The following is an 18,448-nucleotide window of genomic DNA, read 5'->3' as shown; positions in this document are numbered from 1 at the left end:
TCTGCTGAGATATGCCAGTAAGTATTTTTAAAGACAGCTGACAGCGTCTCAGAAGAGATTCTGTCACATACTACAAAAACATATCTTGCACAGGGCAGGATACAGATGATGTCATCCCTCTGCTCAGACTCAGGTGCCCACCACAGCTCTCCATTGCCAGTTTCCTCCCAGGGCTGTTGGAAGAGTAGCCCAGCAGGACTGGGAATGCCAAGGAAACTGTGCTAGGCTGAGCAGTGACATTCATATTTGAAAAACAAATTTTATATGATTTTATTTCTAGTTTGAGTTTTTCTGGCTTCATCCAGCCAACAAGTCTCAATCAGCTTTTGGCAGTCAGATTAAAGGAGTCTTCTTCCTCTTGGAGAGAGATCAATACACCTTTGTCATCTTCCACATTCACAGAGATGACCCAGTCAGATGTCCTGAGCAATGGAGATGGGTCTAATGCCTTCATTCTTCACTTTCCACCTCTTCTGCACCAATTCCCTGGTTTAGTGGGCAGGATGCCTGTAGTCAGGAGGTTGGGAGCTACTTTGTTTTCCAGAAGCATTGTAGGAAAACAGCCACCAGGCCTGCCAGGATGGCCAGCACGAGGAAGGAGACAGCCCCTGCCCACAGGCCGGGCTGGTGGCCCTTGACGTGCTGCAGAGCCTCGGCAGGGATCATGTTGGTGAAGTTCAGCATGAAGCCCAGTGTCCAGCCGATGTCAGTGTTTGCTGCCTGAGGGGAACAGCACAGGGCATCATCCAAAGCCCCTCTCCCAGGCACCAGCAGCTTGGTGTGAGGGGCTGAGGGGCACCTCTCCCATGAGCTGCCGTTTCACAGGCTGTGCTGAACCTGATCTTGCCAGCAGCAGCTGCACAAAAAGCTTTCCTGTCCCCATCCCCCAGGGCTAGGGGACAGCTGAACATGGCTGGCTGCTGTGATCCAGGTGTGCCTCTGTGACCTGCACATGATTTCAGATCTGGCCTTTCCTCCATTCCCATAATCCTAATTTCACTGCAGAATCAGTGAGCTCAGAAAAGACCTTTCAGACCATCGAGTCCAGCCACCAGCCCAGCACCACCACCATGTTTATCACTAAGCCATGTCCTCAAGTGCCACATCCATATGTTGTATGGACACTTTCTGGGATGGTGACTCCACCACTTCCCAGGGCAGCCTGCTCCCAAGCCTGACCCTTTCCATGAAAAAAAACCATCCCTAGTACCTAACTAAGCTTCCCCTAGACTTGAGGCTGTCTCCTCTCATCCTGGAAATATTCTGGCCAGGCCATACTCTGGTTCAAAGTAGCCATGGGGTCACCATCACCTCTCACTCTGATAACAGCATCAGAGACCAAAGCGGCCAAATCCTGCTCTGCTTTTCCCTGACCCCCTTAAAATCAGTTACATTCACAGCAGGGAAAGTGAGAAATGAGCTGGGCCACAGGTTTGGAGGTGACTGAGAGAGAGCAAAACTCTCCTGGGATCCCTGGGGAGCAGCCATGAAACAGGGACACAGTTCTGGCACGGATGGTTCCAGACATGCTCCTCCTGAACATGTCCATCCCCTCCTGCTGCCCACAGGTGTTTACCTGCTTGCTGAAGTGGATGTTGCTCCAGGTGTGCTCGTTGAACTTGTAGCCATCGAGCAGCAGTGTCAGGATGTAAATGGCCATGGAGCAGTAGGTGTGCAGGTGCTTCAAATCCTGTGGGAAGCTCTGCACCAGCTGTGGGGCCAGCAGGGACGCAGTGTAACAGGGAACCAAAGAGATGCTCAGAACCCCTCCCTGGCCCAAGAACAGCAGGGCTTGTGCTCCAAGGGCAGAGATTTGGGACAGGATAAGCACGAGGTTCCTGGCTGCCCATCACAGGGCTCTCACCTCTGTCCAGTTCCTCCTGCAGAAGGACTGGACTGTGGTGTTGACCTCACTCAGAGACTGCTGGCGGGTCAGGTTCAGGAAGTGGAAGGTGTAGTAGAACCCAGCAAAAGCCTGGAGGGCAAGGGGACATGGTGAAAACCACAATTCCTTCATCACCTGAGAAAAGACCCAGGGCCCCTCTTGCCTGAGGAGAGAGTCCCAAGTAATTCCCAGGGTTCTGCATCTGGCACCTCCTTGATGGCCAACCAGAAAGTGTCAGAGCTGGCTGACAGCTGTGAGGCTGCATTGCACTCTGAGCTACATCAGACATGTCCCCTCAGACAAGGTCTGCCCATTTCCCTCAGGGAAGGCCGGGACAAGCAGGAGGCAGAAGCCACCTCCGATAACAAGAAAGGTTTGCAGATAGGACCCGCTCTGAGGATCCCTCTGTCCCCACCCCTTTCCACAATCAGTGGCAGAGGAGACTCCCGGTCTCTGCCTTCACCCCCAGGGGCAGGGACAGAGGCTGCTTACAAAGAACTGTCCCCGCACGGGGGGCTGATACACCCCATTGAACCCGCACGGCCGCTCTGCCCCGCAGCTGAAGTTGAAGAGACTCTGGATGGCCGTGCCACACGCGCCTGGCTCCCCTGTCCCTGTCACCGTCAGGACCAGGCCAGGGCTGGCTGAGCTCGGTGCACGCACACAGGGGCTGTCGTACAGCTCTGCCACAGTGAGGTTCTCCCGGTACCCCCGCGGGTAGCAGGGGTGGGAGATCTGGGCACTCGAGCTGGCCTGGAGAGAGACAGAGCCATTAATGGGGCTGCCATGCCACCGAGACCCTTCCCACAGCCCAGCCCAAAGAGCAGCACCTCCACCCCAGGAGGACTGGATGCATCCCAGCCTGGAGCTCCCTGAGCATCCCTGGCTCCCACAGCACTGGGCTCTGGCTCTGGCCCCGACACTTGTGCAGGGACTGTGCTGGGAAACCTCTCTCTGGCCACAGGTGGAGCAAGGGCAAGAGAACGGGGACACCAAAAACCCAACAGATACGGCTGGGCTCGGGAAATGACAAGAAACGCCACTGCACGTCCAGATGTGGGGAGAAGGGAGCCCTGGCTGGCAAGCACCAGCACCTTCCACACAAAGGAGGGAATTCTGGGCTTCCCTAGATAAAATCCAGGCCTCTGCCAATTCCCAACTCCTTGCCCACAGGCACGCCCAAACGTGCTGCAGGAGACGGGCCGTGGGGCTGGGAGATGGCTGAGCAGCCCCCGTGGCACCTGGTGCAGAGCTGCCAGCAGCATCTTCAGGGCCTGGCTCTGCCCGTAGCACAGGTAGCTGTGGCTGTACAGGGAGTAGTTGGTGCCGTAGAGCCGGAAGAACACGGACGTGTTCCTGTCCTGCACAGGGACCCCGGGCTGGAAGGTGATCTGCGTCGAGGCACCGCCAAGGTCCAGAGCTCCCAGAACCTCGGTGTCCTGGGGATGTTCCCATTGCTCTGCAAACGAGAACTGGCCCCACACGCGGCCAGGGTTAGGCTGAGCTGCAGGAGCGCTCACCCACGCTCCCTCCCTCCCTCCCTCCCTTCCTTCAGGGACTTTGGGCCTCACAAGCCCCAGAGGCACCTTCCACGTGCTCCCCGTTTCACCCCTGCCTGCCCACATCCTCCTCAAGCCACACACACTGCCCCGAGCACTGAGCTGCGGCCTCTTGGCTGCTGCACATCTGCTGGCACCCACATTTCCCTCTGGGCAGGGAAAAAGGAACTCTGTCTCCCGGAGGCCGATCCCGTGTCCCCGGCATCCCAAAATCCACCCGTGTGTCAGCAACCAGAGCACAGGGCCAGGCCGAGCAGGACACAAAGGTGCTGGGAATCACTTCAGTGGGGTAGAATCTGCAGCCCCCGAGCACAGGGGCCCTTGGCTCGGGTGAGCGGTGTCCCAGAGCTCCGCTCTTCCCTCCTGTGCACGTCAGGAAAGCTGCTGGAGCTCGCACAGGGACGCTCTCCGCACTCCCCCGTCCCCAGCTGCACCTTGAGCAGTGTCTCCAGCAGGTAGTTGACAGTGATCCAGCCAAAGGAGCCCTCCTCGCTGCCCGTCAGGATCCGAGCTCCGCGGAAATGCACGGGATACTCCCCGATGGCCTTGGACACCTCGGCCAACACCTGCTGGGCCTTGGTGCCGTTCTCCTCCCTGCCAGCAAAGGCACCGGCAGCTCAGGTGCTGCAGGCCCCGGCTGGCAGCTCTGGGAGCCGGGCTGGCAGCGAGAGGCGGCCGTGCCCTGCCAAGGAGCTGCTGTGAGACATCTCCCAGCGCTGCCCTGCCTGCGGCCGGCTCCCGCAAACCCCGCATGGCTCAGCCGGGCCCGAGGCCATGTCCCTAAAGATGCCGCCCGCAGCCTGTGCCGCAGCCCTGCAGGAGCTGCTGCCGCTCCGCCTGAGGGGGCTCGTCCCCTCTGGGGCTGCTGCCGGCCCGGGGCTGCACAGGGCCGGGGCCGGGCCCCGGGCACGGCCGGCGGCTCTCCCGGCCAGCCCAGGGCAGCGCAGGCAGGGATGCTCTGCCCGTCCCCACGGCCCCCCAGGGCTGGCAGCGCCCCCGAGCCCCAGCCCCTGTGCCCCGCTGCCAGCCCCGGCTGCGGGCGGCCCCGGAGCGCCGCCAAGGCCGGCAGCTGCCCCTGCCCGTGCCGCTACCTCAGCAGCCGCATGCCGGCCGTGGCCCCCAGGTACGTGGGGGTCTCCCGCTGCTGCTCGGCCGGGACGATCTTCATGGCCTTGTCCAGGCAAGGCTTCAGGCTGGCGCCAGCCCCTGCAGGCTCATCGGCGTAGCTGGAGATGCCGGGTCCTGCCACAGGGAAGCGGCGATGGAGAGAGCCCAGCGGCACCCCGGAGGGACGGCACGCACGGGGACATGTCCACATGTCCACCCCATTCCCTCAGGGCTCTTTCGTTGCTTGCCCCGGCTAGTCCCAGGCTTGCCAGGTCAGCCCTGAGCCGTGCTGGGAGCTGTCCTGCCTGGGGACAGCAGCTGTGCCATGGCCACACGCCCTGCGGATGCTGAGCTCACGGCTGCTCCTGGCCAGCCCGAGTGCTGGGCACGGCCAGTCAGTCCCGCAGGACCTGGGGACAAACACAGCTATTCCCCTTTCCCCGAGGAAGGGGCTGGGTCTCTGCACCCTGCAGCAATGGCACGTGGAGCTGATAGGCACACAGAGGTGCCCTTGCACAGCCTCCCTATTTTTAGAGGCTGGCACTGGATCTGAGAACCCAGCATGGTCCTGCAGGGTGTAGGAACAGGCTCTGGGGTGGAAATCTCACTCCTTATCTTCCCGGGAGCTAAACCCAGGCACCCCTTGTGTTACACTTTGCCCTCAGCCAGACCTTTGCTGTTAACCAGTAACAGCCAAGCCAGCGCTGCCCAGCGGGACATGAGGGCAAGGTGAACTCTGAGCCCTCTTGCCCCCTGCCCAGGCACCTCTGCCCTGGCCTGGTGGTCTTTGCTAGCCCCAGCCCAGCTCCATGTACCATTTATGTGATCCTAGATCTGCCCTCTAGCCTGGGCATTTCTTCCAGAGAGACTTGTCCTTGTGCCAAAGCCTGACAGCAGTTTTGCAATAGGAATAAACGTCCCTGTGGATACTTAGAACTGCCCAAAATATAAATTAGCATTTATCACAGCTGGCATGAATCAGCTTTGGTGTGTGGAACAGCCACGCAAGGCAGCAGCAAGGCTGGCCACCCCCAGGTGAGCTGGGCACGCAGAGGGAGGACAGATCCTGGCACACTCACCGGACACAGAGCAGGCCTCCACCTGGGAGACAATGCCGGTGCCGTTCTCCTTGTCTGCAGGCCACCGGTAGATGTAGAGGGACGTGTGTGTGGAGCCAGCATCAAACACCAGACCGTACTGGGGAGGCACAGGGACACGGGGTCAGGGGTGCAGCATCACCTGCTGCAGAGAGAGAGAAGCTCCAGGACAACCAGCAGAGCTCCTGGTAGGCAGGGCAGCCTCGAGTGGCCAAACAAGACCAGGACAGAAAAAGTCTGGTGGCATTGCAGTCTCCAGCTGTGCTGGGGACAAGGATCCATCCCAAGCCCCTGGAGCTGGCAGTGCTTTGGAATGAAAGTGCTGTGAGGCCAGGCACAGTGACCAAATTGAGCCAGACCCACCCCAGTCTGTGCAGGGCTTTGTCCCCATGTTGGTGACAAACAGCACAGCCTGCCTGAAACCCGGGCAGAATCCAACACCCACCAGGAAGGCAGCAGCCAAGTGAGAACTGTGCTCCTCCTGAGGAGCCTACCTTGGTGCTGGGGGGAAGAAGCACATCCTTGACATTCACGACGCTCAGAATGAGGGCGATGACACTGCAGACACAGGTGGCTGCCAGGAGACCGGCAATGGCCTTGGCTTTGGAGCCCATTCCTGCTCCAACCTGCAAGGACAGCCCCAGCCCCCAGCTCACTCCTCGTGGATGGATATGGGATGTTCCCCTTCCCGAGGATGAAGCCATTCCCTGGTGCATGGCTGCTCTTGGCATGGAACAGGATAATATCCATGGGCTCCTCTGGAGCCGTTCCAGTAGGGCAACTGGCAGCCTCAGGGCTGCCCTTCCATTCCGAGCACTCCCTCCTTGAAGGATTTTCAGCACAGCTTCTCCAGCCCTGCCTTCTCACCTGCAGCCCCTCATGTCCCTGTGTGCCTGGACCCCAGCCCACTGCCCTGCTCAAGCTGTTCCCTGCCTGGCAAGTCAGCATCTTCCTTCCCAGCAGCACCAGTGGGGGAAGCCTGGCCGTGGCTAGCTGGAGCTCCAAGCTGGGAGCAGGACTGTGGCCTGGCAGGGTACCAGCGTGACCATCCCCTGAGAGCCACATCCCTCCAGCACCCACATGCTGCCACCTCAAAACCCCTCCCACAACACCTGGGACCAGGTCACATCTGTCACCCAGCAAGCCCAGACTGTCCCTGAGAGGGTCCTCTCTGCTCCAGGCAGGGAAACGGCATCTCCAGCTGTGGGTCTCCTGCCTGAGCAGTTCTTGCTGATACCACAGCATGTAAGACATGTGCAGGGACAGATTCCATGGCTGCTGTGATCCCCACACCTCTCCTGCAGCCCCAAGGGCAGGCAGGAGGGCAGAGGCAGGAAGCGCCTGCTGATCTGGGCACACAGCCCATAGCCAGGAACGACCACAGCGATTGCCCTTGGGGACTGGAGCACTTCCCACCTGTCTGTCCAGAGCTCAGCTCCCAGCAGAAACAGCCCCCAGACACCCCTAAGAAACTGCAGCAAAGCAAAGAGTCTGGTTCTCCATGACAGCCTCAGCACAGGGCAGTTGAGACATCCACGTGCTCAGCACCCCACAGCTGGTCCAGATGTGCCTTTTGAAATGCACAACTCTTCCTCCTCCTCCTCCTCCTCCTCCTCCTGCCCTGCCCAGTGCCATGAGCCACACAGGCAGGATACCTGCTGGGAGCCAGGCTGACCTCGCTTCACAGCCCAGCTGAAAACTGCAGATGGCCTGAGTGCCTTGGGCACCAGAGCTGTGGTTTGACCCCAGCAGTGCTTTGGGTGGAAGCTGGAGCTGTCACTTGGCTACACAATTCTCCTGTGTGTGCATAAAATCCCTGAGAAATTCCCTTGCCTTTTTCCCAGGTCGGTGCAGAGGAAAGACCTTTGGCAAAGGTCAAAGGAGATGCTGATTCCTGCTTTGGAGTCAGCATCTCTGGCAGTGAACAAGGGTCACCAATCTCCTGCACGGCATGAGATGCACAACAAAGAACAGCAGCTGTTCTTCGGGCCCATGTCATGGGACATGGGGCCACCGAAATCCCTTGTCAGACCTTGTCCCATAGCCAGGAGCCCTCTTTCTACAGTGGCTATTGCCAGAAGAGATCGTATGGAATCAGCTGATAATTCCTTGTTGTACAAACAGGGAATCATTAAGGACCTCTCTGAGACATTAAAGTCGTCAATTCCAAGCAATCTCAGACTCCAATCGTTAACACAGCACCACCAAGATAACTGCTCAGCCATGTCCCCAGCTCTATCTGCAGTCCTGCCAGCCCTGCTGGGGTTTGCCCTGATATAACTGTGCCATTGGGATGTGATTCATCTGCTCCAGGTAACAAACAAAGCAATGGCAAAAGTCCTCAGCCCAGCCTACATCCTGGAAAATTCTGTCGCAGGCCCTGTGAAATGGAAGGACACTTCTTGGTGATCAATTGCACCATCCTGCATGCAGGAGAGGGTGGGAAACGGGCTCCTCCTGCTCTGGTAGGGACTACTTCCAGTTTTGGCAGGACAGGAGGTAACATCCAAAGGCAGCAGAGAGCCAGCTCTTCCAGGCAGGAGAAGAGGGCACAGGAAAGGACCCAGTGGGTGGGAAACAGTGTGAGAAGCTGATTGATCTGCCCAGGCTTCCTGTGGCACCCCGGGACTGGCCAGCTCCAGTACCTGCTAGCACCCGTGCAGGACAGGGAGCAGCAGGGCAGGAGGGTGGTGCTGATGCCTCCAGAGCTGCAGAGGAAGCACTGCACAGTCCCTGCCCATTTCCAGGTGTGTGAACTTCCCAGCTGTGCCCAGCAGCTGCACCAGGGCTGCACTTGTTTGTAGGGCTGGCTATGACAAAGGGCTTGACAAACACCTGTGGGACATCCCTCACTCGCAGCATCCCCCGTGCACAAGGAGCAGGGATTCAAAAATGGGGGCAAAAGGCTCAGAGCCACTGCTGGATCCAAACTTCCTGTTGCTGAACAATGGGGAACTGACTTCACACTGGGCACGTTTGGGATTTGAAACCAAAAGGGCTCTGAGAGGGATGACAAGTTTGTCTTTACAAACAAGCTGTGGGGCTGCTGATAAGATGAAACTAACACTGAGAGATAACAGAAACAATGGGATGGATTCCACTGAAGGATGAAAGAGGCACTGAGGAAGCACCACAAATTCCGCAAGAGCTAAGAATTAAGAAGGGATTATGCATTGGGGGATATCCCAGGTATCAGGTGTTCGGGGAACTCTGTACCTCTCAAGTACCTCAGCCAGTGGGGAAAGAGAGAAGGGACAAGCGGCCGGGAATTAGGATAAAAAGGAGGCTGCGCCCTCCAAAAATTTGAGAGACCCCAGGGGAATGCCCCATGGCCTCTCCCTTTATTTGAATAAAGTAAAAGGACTCCTCTCTGTCTCCTTTTTGGACATAAACCTCTGGTGTTTGTGGATTAATTTTCCTGACAGCTCTGAAGGTTCTGAGAGGGTGACTGTGGATGCCAGGAGCATCCTTGCCAGGTGGAGCAGTTCCCTGCATCCCACCTCCCACCAGCGCTGGGGCTTGGCAGTGTCCTCCACGCCCGGTCCCTGTCCCCTCCGTGCCCCTCTGCCCCTTGCACCCACCCGGGCACCTCCAGCGGCCGCCCCAGACCTCTCGTCCTGCCCCTCCAGCCCACGGAGCGTGTTTCCCCCAGCACCGCCCTCTCTGCTGCCCGGGGCCCGCAGCCAGCCCAGCTCCACCGAGGGGTCCCGGCTCCACCGAGGGGTCCCATTCCCAGCTCCCCCCGTTCCCGGCTCCCCCGTTCCCGGCTCACCCCGTTCCCGGCTCACCCCGTCGGCTCCGGCCCCGCTCCGGCCCCGCCGTGCCCGGTCCCAGCGCGCACCTGGAGCCCGGAGCCCGCTCCTGGGACAAAGGCTGTCCCTCCGGGCCGGACCTCCCCTTGGCCCCGGCCCAGCAACCTGCCCAGGGGAGCGCTTGTCCGGGAGGCAGCAGGGCTGGGGCTGGAAAGCCGGGCTGGAAAGAGCACCCGGGATTAACCACTTCGCTGCTGGAGGAGCGGCACGGCCCGGCCCGGGAGCTGCGCTGCCCGCGGAGATCAGCGAGGGGACAGACCGCGGGCAGCCCCTGCCCCCGGAGCCTGCGAGCCGGGATAAGGCAGCAGCTGAGCCCCGGCAGCCCCAGACAGCCCTGCCAGACCTGAGGCACGAACACCGTGAGGGGCCGAGCCTGCCCTGTCACCCTGCTGTCACCGTGCTGTCACCCTGCTGTCACCCGGCTCTGCAGGACCCCCACGGTCCTGCTGCAGGCACAGCCAGGCTGGCAGCGGGGCTCGGGACAGAAACGGGAAGGATCTGGAAGGTGAGGAGCTGTCCCCACAGCAGGTCCCCACGGTTAGGGAGCCACCCCCACTGCCAGGGTCCTGTCTGTCCCCATGGAGAGCATCTGCCCATGGCCAGAGTCCCGTGGCTTTGGGACAGGGCAGGCAGGGAGCAGGCAGGGAGCAGGCAATGAAACAGAGAAAATAAGAATTAGGTATCATTTATAAGAATTGCCTTGAGTAAAAGAAGGGGCTACAGAACCCGTGTGAAATGCTGACTGCTCCCATAATAGGAGGAAGAGAATAAAGACTGCAGCATGAGATAAGGAGCTGGAATAGGTAAACAGGATGCAAAGATAAATGCACCATAGGATGAGGGGGTTCCTTGGATTCTTTTGGACCCCTAAGCCGGAAGAAATGGAAAGAGGGGGCTCAAAATAACTGAAAGGAGCATGTGCGAAGAGACAAGGTTAAAAGTTCAGCTGAAGGCAAATTGCTGAGTTCAGCCCCAAAGACCCCAGAAGACCACCAGAGTGACCAACAAGGAGCAGCGCACAGCTGCAAATAGGCATGGAATTAATTTTAATAGGAAGTGGGGACAGGCAGGGTTAGCAAATGAATATGTATTAGGTGTACTGTGTAATCTTAATTTGTAGAGAACAAAAAGGGAGAAAAAGGTCTCCAAGGTGTGCATGCCTTTGGAGGAGATATCCCCATGCACCTCAGCGCTGAATAAATTCATACCTGCTCTTATAACTGCTCTGCGAGTTATAGTTCTATCTGCATATCAGCAGAGGTACAGGCAGAGCACAGGAGGTACAGGCAGAGCACAGTTTGGTTACAGGCAGAGCACAGGAGGTACAGGCAGAGCACAGTTTGGTTACAGGCAGAGCACAGGAGGTACAGGCAGAGCACAGTTTGGTTACAGGCAGAGCACAGTTTGGTTACAGGCAGAGCACAGGAGGTACAGGCAGAGCACAGTTTGGTTACAGGCAGAGCACAGTTTGGTTACAGGCAGAGCACAGGAGGTACAGGCAGAGCACAGTTTGGTTACAGGCAGAGCACAGGAGGTACAGGCAGAGCACAGTTTGGTTACAGGCAGAGCACAGGAGGTACAGGCAGAGCACAGTTTGGTTACAGGCAGAGCACAGGAGGTACAGGCAGAGCACAGTTTGGTTACAGGCAGAGCACAGGAGGTACAGGCAGAGCACAGTTTGGTTACAGGCAGAGCACAGTTTGGTTACAGGCAGAGCACAGTTTGGTTACAGGCAGAGCACAGGAGGTACAGGCAGAGCACAGTTTGGTTACAGGCAGAGCACAGTTTGGTTACAGGCAGAGCACAGTTTGGTTACAGGCAGAGCACAGTTTGGTTACAGGCAGAGCACAGTTTGGTTACAGGCAGAGCACAGGAGGTACAGGCAGAGCACAGTTTGGTTACAGGCAGAGCACAGTTTGGTTACAGGCAGAGCACAGGAGGTACAGGCAGAGCACAGTTTGGTTACAGGCAGAGCACAGTTTGGTTACAGGCAGAGCACAGTTTGGTTACAGGCAGAGCACAGGAGGTACAGGCAGAGCACAGTTTGGTTACAGGCAGAGCACAGTTTGGTTACAGGCAGAGCACAGGAGGTTACAGGCAGAGCACAGTTTGGTTACAGGCAGAGCACAGTTTGGTTACAGGCAGAGCACAGGAGGTACAGGCAGAGCACAGTTTGGTTACAGGCAGAGCACAGTTTGGTTACAGGCAGAGCACAGGAGGTACAGGCAGAGCACAGTTTGGTTACAGGCAGAGCACAGTTTGGTTACAGGCAGAGCTCCGGGCAGGCCGGGCCCCGCTGTCCCCAGCCCCGAGCTCTCTCCGCCCGCAGCAGCGCTCAGAGCCCGCCCCGGCCGGGGCCGGACCCGGACGTCCGAGAGCGACTCAGCTTCGCTTTCTGTTCGCTCTGCTGGGCCCGGGGGGAACGGGCCCGAGGGGGAACGGGCCGTGCCCCCATCCCCGCCCCAGCGGGGGACGGACTCGGCTCCGGGCACAGGTACGGAACGGCCGGAGCTCCCCTGCCCCTTCCCGGCGGCTCGGGACCACGCAAGCTCGTGTTCTCCCCAGCCGCCCACCTCGTGTCCCAGGGCGTCACTTAGGGGGTGGGGGGACCCCCGCAGGGGCTGGAGGCCAAAGGCCCTTCCTCCTCGCAGACCCTCCCGAAACCATCCCTTCCCACACACCCTCCCAAAGACTCCCCGTCCCGTAGATCCTCCCAGAGACCATCCCGCCCCACAGCCCCACCCCCCGACGCCCTCATCCTAAAGACCCTCCCTCCCCACACACCCCCCTCCCCAAAGCCGCCCCTCTCTGCAGACCCTCCTCCCAGAGACCCCGCCTCCCCGCAAACCTCCCAGAGACCCTCCCAAATCCCTCCCCGGTGACCCCTCCCAAACCCTTCCCTTCCCACAGACCTCCCCAAAGCCCACTGATGTCGCAGCGCCTGCTCGGGGCGGTGAGCTGGGCTTCGGCGGCCGTGCTGGGACTGCTGACGGTGACCGTCCTTGTCCTGGTCCTGATCCCGGCAAAGGATGCTGTCCTTCCTGCTAGGATCAAAGTAGGTGTCCGGTGAGACCTGGGGGGCAGCCCGGGGATGCCACCAGCCCCTTCCTGCCTCCAGTTCTTCCATTAGCCCTGCCTTCCTCTCAGCTGCAAGTGTCCCCAAAACCAGCCCAGCTTTTCAGGACTTAACCTCATGGAGGTGGCACTGGGATCAACCTCCCCCAAACCACGGTCCTGGCAGCTTGCTGAGGATGGGAGAGATAAGTGCAGCCTTCTCCCCACGGCTGCTCCATCTGCCACCACAGGCACTCTCTTTCCTGTTTTCAGACATCCAACTCACCTGTTGGGTTTACACCTCTCTCCCCTACTGCTTTTTGCTGCTGCTCTGCTAAAAAATGTCAGGTTTTGTGAGATTTGCCGAAGGTCTGGGAGCTGCTTGAGCCCTTTGGGCCATGCCTGGATGCCTCACTGCTCTGCAGCTCACCCCACTGACCTGCGCGTCCTTCCTGAGCTGGAACTCGCTGGAGTGGCGAAAGCGGGGCTGGTAGAGGTGGAGCAGGGCTGCTGAGGGGAGGGTGGATGTGCAGACCTCTGCTGCTCACACCCCCATGGTGCTTGGTGCAGCCCTGAGCCAGCTGTGACCCCGTGTCCCTGTGCCTCCCCAGTACGGTCTGGTGTTTGATGCTGGCTCCACACACACGTCCCTCTACATCTACCGGTGGCCTGCAGACAAGGAGAACGGCACCGGCATTGTCTCCCAGGTGGAGGCCTGCTCTGTGTCCGGTGAGTGTGCCAGGATCTGTCCTCCCTCTCTCCCAGCCTCCTGGGTCACTGTCCCAAGCTCCCCCAGCACCATCACTGATCTGAGTGTCTCAGCCTGCTCTGGGCTGAAGGGAGATTGCCTTGTGAGGAAGCACAGGAAGGGTCAGGGAACAGTGTGCGCCTGAGGGAGCCCTACAGTCACCGGGAGGTGCAGAATGGGGGGAGGAATCGGGTCCCCACTCAGCTCAGGTCCTGCAGCCAGTTCTGTCCTGTCACAGCTTGGGATGCTGGATGTGCAGTTTGCTCCTTCTCCCCTGACTCGGCTTCCTGGCTCTTCTTGCCACATCTGTTCACACCTTGTTTCATGATCTGCAGCTCTGGGTGCCCACAGGGGCCCCCAAAAGCTCTGCACAAGTCCCTGAGCAATCCGGTGTCTCCCCTCAGGTGGTGCCGGGGCAGCAATTGGTATTTTGGTATCTGTGCAGCCCCGAGCAGGGCTGGTGCTCTGGCTGGGACATCGGGCTGTGTCTGAGGTGGCCCAGGGGAGCTGCTGGGGAATGGGGTGGACATGTGGACATGTCCCCGTGCGTGCCGTCCCTCCGGGGTGCCGCTGGGCTCTCTCCATCGCCGCTTCCCTGTGGCAGGACCCGGCATCTCCAGCTACGCCGATGAGCCTGCAGGGGCTGGCGCCAGCCTGAAGCCTTGCCTGGACAAGGCCATGAAGATCGTCCCGGCCGAGCAGCAGCGGGAGACCCCCACGTACCTGGGGGCCACGGCCGGCATGCGGCTGCTGAGGTAGCGGCACGGGCAGGGGCAGCTGCCGGCCTTGGCGGCGCTCCGGGGCCGCCCGCAGCCGGGGCTGGCAGCGGGGCACAGGGGCTGGGGCTCGGGGGCGCTGCCAGCCCTGGGGGGCCGTGGGGACGGGCAGAGCATCCCTGCCTGCGCTGCCCTGGGCTGGCCGGGAGAGCCGCCGGCCGTGCCCGGGGCCCGGCCCCGGCCCTGTGCAGCCCCGGGCCGGCAGCAGCCCCAGAGGGGACGAGCCCCCTCAGGCGGAGCGGCAGCAGCTCCTGCAGGGCTGCGGCACAGGCTGCGGGCGGCATCTTTAGGGACATGGCCTCGGGCCCGGCTGAGCCATGCGGGGTTTGCGGGAGCCGGCCGCAGGCAGGGCAGCGCTGGGAGATGTCTCACAGCAGCTCCTTGGCAGGGCACGGCCGCCTCTCGCTGCCAGCCCGGCTCCCAGAGCTGCCAGCCGGGGCCTGCAGCACCTGAGCTGCCGGTGCCTTTGCTGGCAGGGAGGAGAACGGCACCAAGGCCCAGCAGGTCTTGGCCGAGGTGTCCAAGGCCATCGGGGAGTATCCCGTGCATTTCCGCGGAGCTCGGATCCTGACGGGCAGCGAGGAGGGCTCCTTTGGCTGGATCACTGTCAACTACCTGCTGGAGACACTGCTCAAGGTGCAGCTGGGGACGGGGGAGTGCGGAGAGCGTCCCTGTGCGAGCTCCAGCAGCTTTCCTGACGTGCACAGGAGGGAAGAGCGGAGCTCTGGGACACCGCTCACCCGAGCCAAGGGCCCCTGTGCTCGGGGGCTGCAGATTCTACCCCACTGAAGTGATTCCCAGCACCTTTGTGTCCTGCTCGGCCTGGCCCTGTGCTCTGGTTGCTGACGCACGGGTGGATTTTGGGATGCCGGGGACACGGGATCGGCCTCCGGGAGACAGAGTTCCTTTTTCCCTGCCCAGAGGGAAATGTGGGTGCCAGCAGATGTGCAGCAGCCAAGAGGCCGCAGCTCAGTGCTCGGGGCAGTGTGTGTGGCTTGAGGAGGATGTGGGCAGGCAGGGGTGAAACGGGGAGCACGTGGAAGGTGCCTCTGGGGCTTGTGAGGCCCAAAGTCCCTGAAGGAAGGGAGGGAGGGAGGGAGGGAGGGAGCGTGGGTGAGCGCTCCTGCAGCTCAGCCTAACCCTGGCCGCGTGTGGGGCCAGTTCTCGTTTGCAGAGCAATGGGAACATCCCCAGGACACCGAGGTTCTGGGAGCTCTGGACCTTGGCGGTGCCTCGACGCAGATCACCTTCCAGCCCGGGGTCCCTGTGCAGGACAGGAACACGTCCGTGTTCTTCCGGCTCTACGGCACCAACTACTCCCTGTACAGCCACAGCTACCTGTGCTACGGGCAGAGCCAGGCCCTGAAGATGCTGCTGGCAGCTCTGCACCAGGTGCCACGGGGGCTGCTCAGCCATCTCCCAGCCCCACGGCCCGTCTCCTGCAGCACGTTTGGGCGTGCCTGTGGGCAAGGAGTTGGGAATTGGCAGAGGCCTGGATTTTATCTAGGGAAGCCCAGAATTCCCTCCTTTGTGTGGAAGGTGCTGGTGCTTGCCAGCCAGGGCTCCCTTCTCCCCACATCTGGACGTGCAGTGGCGTTTCTTGTCATTTCCCGAGCCCAGCCGTATCTGTTGGGTTTTTGGTGTCCCCGTTCTCTTGCCCTTGCTCCACCTGTGGCCAGAGAGAGGTTTCCCAGCACAGTCCCTGCACAAGTGTCGGGGCCAGAGCCAGAGCCCAGTGCTGTGGGAGCCAGGGATGCTCAGGGAGCTCCAGGCTGGGATGCATCCAGTCCTCCTGGGGTGGAGGTGCTGCTCTTTGGGCTGGGCTGTGGGAAGGGTCTCGGTGGCATGGCAGCCCCATTAATGGCTCTGTCTCTCTCCAGGCCAGCTCGAGTGCCCAGATCTCCCACCCCTGCTACCCGCGGGGGTACCGGGAGAACCTCACTGTGGCAGAGCTGTACGACAGCCCCTGTGTGCGTGCACCGAGCTCAGCCAGCCCTGGCCTGGTCCTGACGGTGACAGGGACAGGGGAGCCAGGCGCGTGTGGCACGGCCATCCAGAGTCTCTTCAACTTCAGCTGCGGGGCAGAGCGGCCGTGCGGGTTCAATGGGGTGTATCAGCCCCCCGTGCGGGGACAGTTCTTTGTAAGCAGCCTCTGTCCCTGCCCCTGGGGGGACAATGGGAGTTTGGGGTGTAACCCCTGGGAAACTGCTCCAGGAGATGTCCGGGCAGTGCCAGCCCTGGAGCTGGGTTGTGCCTGACACGTGGAGACACAGAGGGTGCTGACCTGCATGCCCAGCAGCCCCAGCCCTCTGCTCTCCCAGCACCATTCCCTGTCCCTGTGGGCAGCATTCCCAAGTTCCTTCCCACCTTGCAGTGCTGAGAGGGGCCTTACAGGGACCCCTGCACAGGGGTGGGGGGCATCAGTGGCCCGAGTGCTTCACTAACCTGTCACCTTTGGTCTCGTCACCCACAGGCCTTCTCGGGGTTTTATCACAGCCTTCACTTTCTGAACCTGACAGGAGGGCAGTCCCTGAGCCTGGTCAATGACACCATCAGGCAGATCTGCAGCAGCAGCTGGAAACAGGTGAGATTCTATCCAGGAGTGCATTTCACCTGGGCATTGGGCAGCCTGAATGCTCATCCACAGCCCATCCTCTGCTGTGCTCAGCTGCAGAGAGCCAGCAGGAGCACCAAGGTCTCTGTACCTGGAGAGAGATGGGAGAGCAGCCCTGGAACGCCAGGGTCCCCTTGCTGTCCTGGTCATTGCTCCTGGCTGCACTGAGGGGCTGTTCCCCAGTGTGGGCACATCCAGCACTGCTCTGTGTCCAGCCTCCCCCTGTTCTCCCCCTGTGCAGGTGCAGGAGTTGTTCCCCATGGCGAGCAGGACCCAGCTCCGTGACGCCTGCACAGCCAGCTCCTACACCCTCACCCTTCTCCTGCAAGGCTACAAATTCAACACCACCACATGGCCCAACATCCACTTCACCCAGCAGGTAGGAGCGTGTCCAGCACCCCCAGCTGCCCCTCTTGTGCCATGAAGTGCCTTGTGGCCACCCCGAGCTGCTGGGGATGGGGGATACCAGGGATACAGCCCCACTGCCTGTACCAGGGCAGCTCTGGAGCTGCCCTCATGCAGCTGCTGGGACATCTGGCCCTTTGTGCTCTCCCCCAGTTTGTCACTTCTGGGGCCTCTGCAGCCCAAGGTGGGCACCGAAATGGTGGAGCAGAACCTGAGGGTGCAGGCTCTTCTCTAGTTTGCCTGGTACTTCACAGCCTTTCCCATCCCTCTTCCCTGCACAGGTTGCTGACACAGACGTGGGCTGGACTCTGGGCTACATGCTCAACCTCACCAACATGATCCCCTCAGAGCCTCCTGCAGCAGTCACAGAGCTCCCGAGAAGCAGCTGGATAGCAGCCTCAGTTCTGCTGGCCATCATGCTCATCCTCACCTTCTGCCTGCTCACAGCCACGCGCTGCCAGAGAAATTCCTCCGGCTATGAGCAGCTGTAGCAGCGCTGCCTCCACCGGTCCTGCTGCCACCCCTCTGCGAGGAGCTGCCAGGAGTCAGCCCTGTGTGCCCACAGGCCACAGACTTGTCCTGGGGGGCTCTGAGTGCTGGCTTGGTGAGCTGGAGCTGGCACAGCTGTAAAACAGCCTCCTCACAGCCGTGTGCTCTCTGGTTGTCCTTTCCCTGCCCTGCTGGTTGGAGATGCTCCAGGAGGGAGGGCTCGGCCACACGGGGCAGGGGCTCAGCGCTGGGGAGCCCTGTGAGGGGGGAATGGCACACCCCACTCCTGTCCTGCATGAGGTTCCTCTCCTCCCCAGCTGCACCCCGTGCCCCCTGCCTGACAGCTCATCCTCCCTTTCCAACACGGGGTGACTTGGGAACACTGCTGGGACATGGCTGAGGCAGCTCCCAGGGCCCCCCTTGCATTTCTGGGGAGTCCCACTGGCAGCCAAATGATGGATGAGTTGAGACTCCTCCTCTGAGAGGGAAAAGGCCTCGTGTCCGTGTTGGCTCCACTCTGAGGTCCAGCACCAGAGTCTCCAGGGACACCTCCCATGGATTCGTTTTCTCTCCCCTGAGTCCAAAAAGCTCCAAAAGCCGACCCTGTCTCAAGCTGTGCCACTCAGAAATCCTGGTGAATAATCTGATCTTTTCCTGGGAAAAGCAGCATTAGGAAAACACGGGGAGTGGGAGGAGAGAGGGGCTGGTTGTCCCAGGGCCTGGCAGAGCCATGGTGGGATCACGGGGATGTTCCAGGTGCCCACCTGCCGGGAGGGATCGGGTCTGGGAGGGGCGAGAGGAGCCCTGGCCGGAGCAGAGAGCAGGGGAAGCTGCAGAAGGCCCGGTGTGAGGCAGGGGCAGGGCAGGGAGGATGTGTTCCACAGGCTGTGAGGAGCGGCAGC

The 18,448-nt window shown here is 60.5% G+C and overlaps 2 protein-coding genes across 3 annotated transcripts; one reads left to right on the top strand and one right to left on the bottom strand.

Moving 5' to 3' along the window:
* Positions 1 to 245: 245 nt before the first annotated feature.
* On the bottom strand, positions 246 to 9,518 carry ENTPD8 (ectonucleoside triphosphate diphosphohydrolase 8). 2 transcript variants are annotated; one of them, XM_088065751.1, is made up of 10 exons: positions 9,437 to 9,518; positions 6,143 to 6,274; positions 5,631 to 5,748; positions 4,536 to 4,686; positions 3,879 to 4,038; positions 3,127 to 3,357; positions 2,378 to 2,638; positions 1,865 to 1,975; positions 1,577 to 1,711; positions 246 to 720 (listed from the first exon to the last, which is right to left on the bottom strand). In XM_088065751.1, the coding sequence occupies exons 2-10, from the start codon at positions 6,260 to 6,262 to the stop codon at positions 529 to 531; spliced, it is 1,479 nt and encodes a 492-aa protein (XP_087921877.1). In that variant the 5' UTR covers positions 6,263 to 6,274; positions 9,437 to 9,518; the 3' UTR covers positions 246 to 528. The 2 variants fall into 2 exon arrangements, with proteins under 2 accessions (XP_087921877.1, XP_087921878.1); XM_088065752.1 differs by having other exon boundaries at positions 9,421 to 9,494.
* A 2,298-nt stretch (positions 9,519 to 11,816) lies between these two features.
* On the top strand, positions 11,817 to 17,702 carry LOC102105445 (ectonucleoside triphosphate diphosphohydrolase 8-like). Its single transcript, XM_088065884.1, has 10 exons — positions 11,817 to 11,954; positions 12,371 to 12,515; positions 13,126 to 13,243; positions 13,867 to 14,017; positions 14,515 to 14,674; positions 15,200 to 15,430; positions 15,919 to 16,179; positions 16,512 to 16,622; positions 16,894 to 17,031; positions 17,339 to 17,702. Exons 2-10 carry the CDS (start codon positions 12,390 to 12,392, stop codon positions 17,546 to 17,548), a joined length of 1,506 nt encoding a protein of 501 aa, XP_087922010.1. The 5' UTR covers positions 11,817 to 11,954; positions 12,371 to 12,389; the 3' UTR covers positions 17,549 to 17,702.
* Positions 17,703 to 18,448: the final 746 nt, after the last annotated feature.

This window comes from Pseudopodoces humilis, chromosome 22 (genome assembly GCF_049639895.1).
Source record: "Pseudopodoces humilis isolate 2021_Gansu_Grassland_sample_001 chromosome 22, ASM4963989v1, whole genome shotgun sequence".
Lineage (NCBI taxonomy): Eukaryota > Metazoa > Chordata > Aves > Passeriformes > Paridae > Pseudopodoces > Pseudopodoces humilis.
This window is presented reverse-complemented; position numbering and strand designations above follow the sequence as displayed.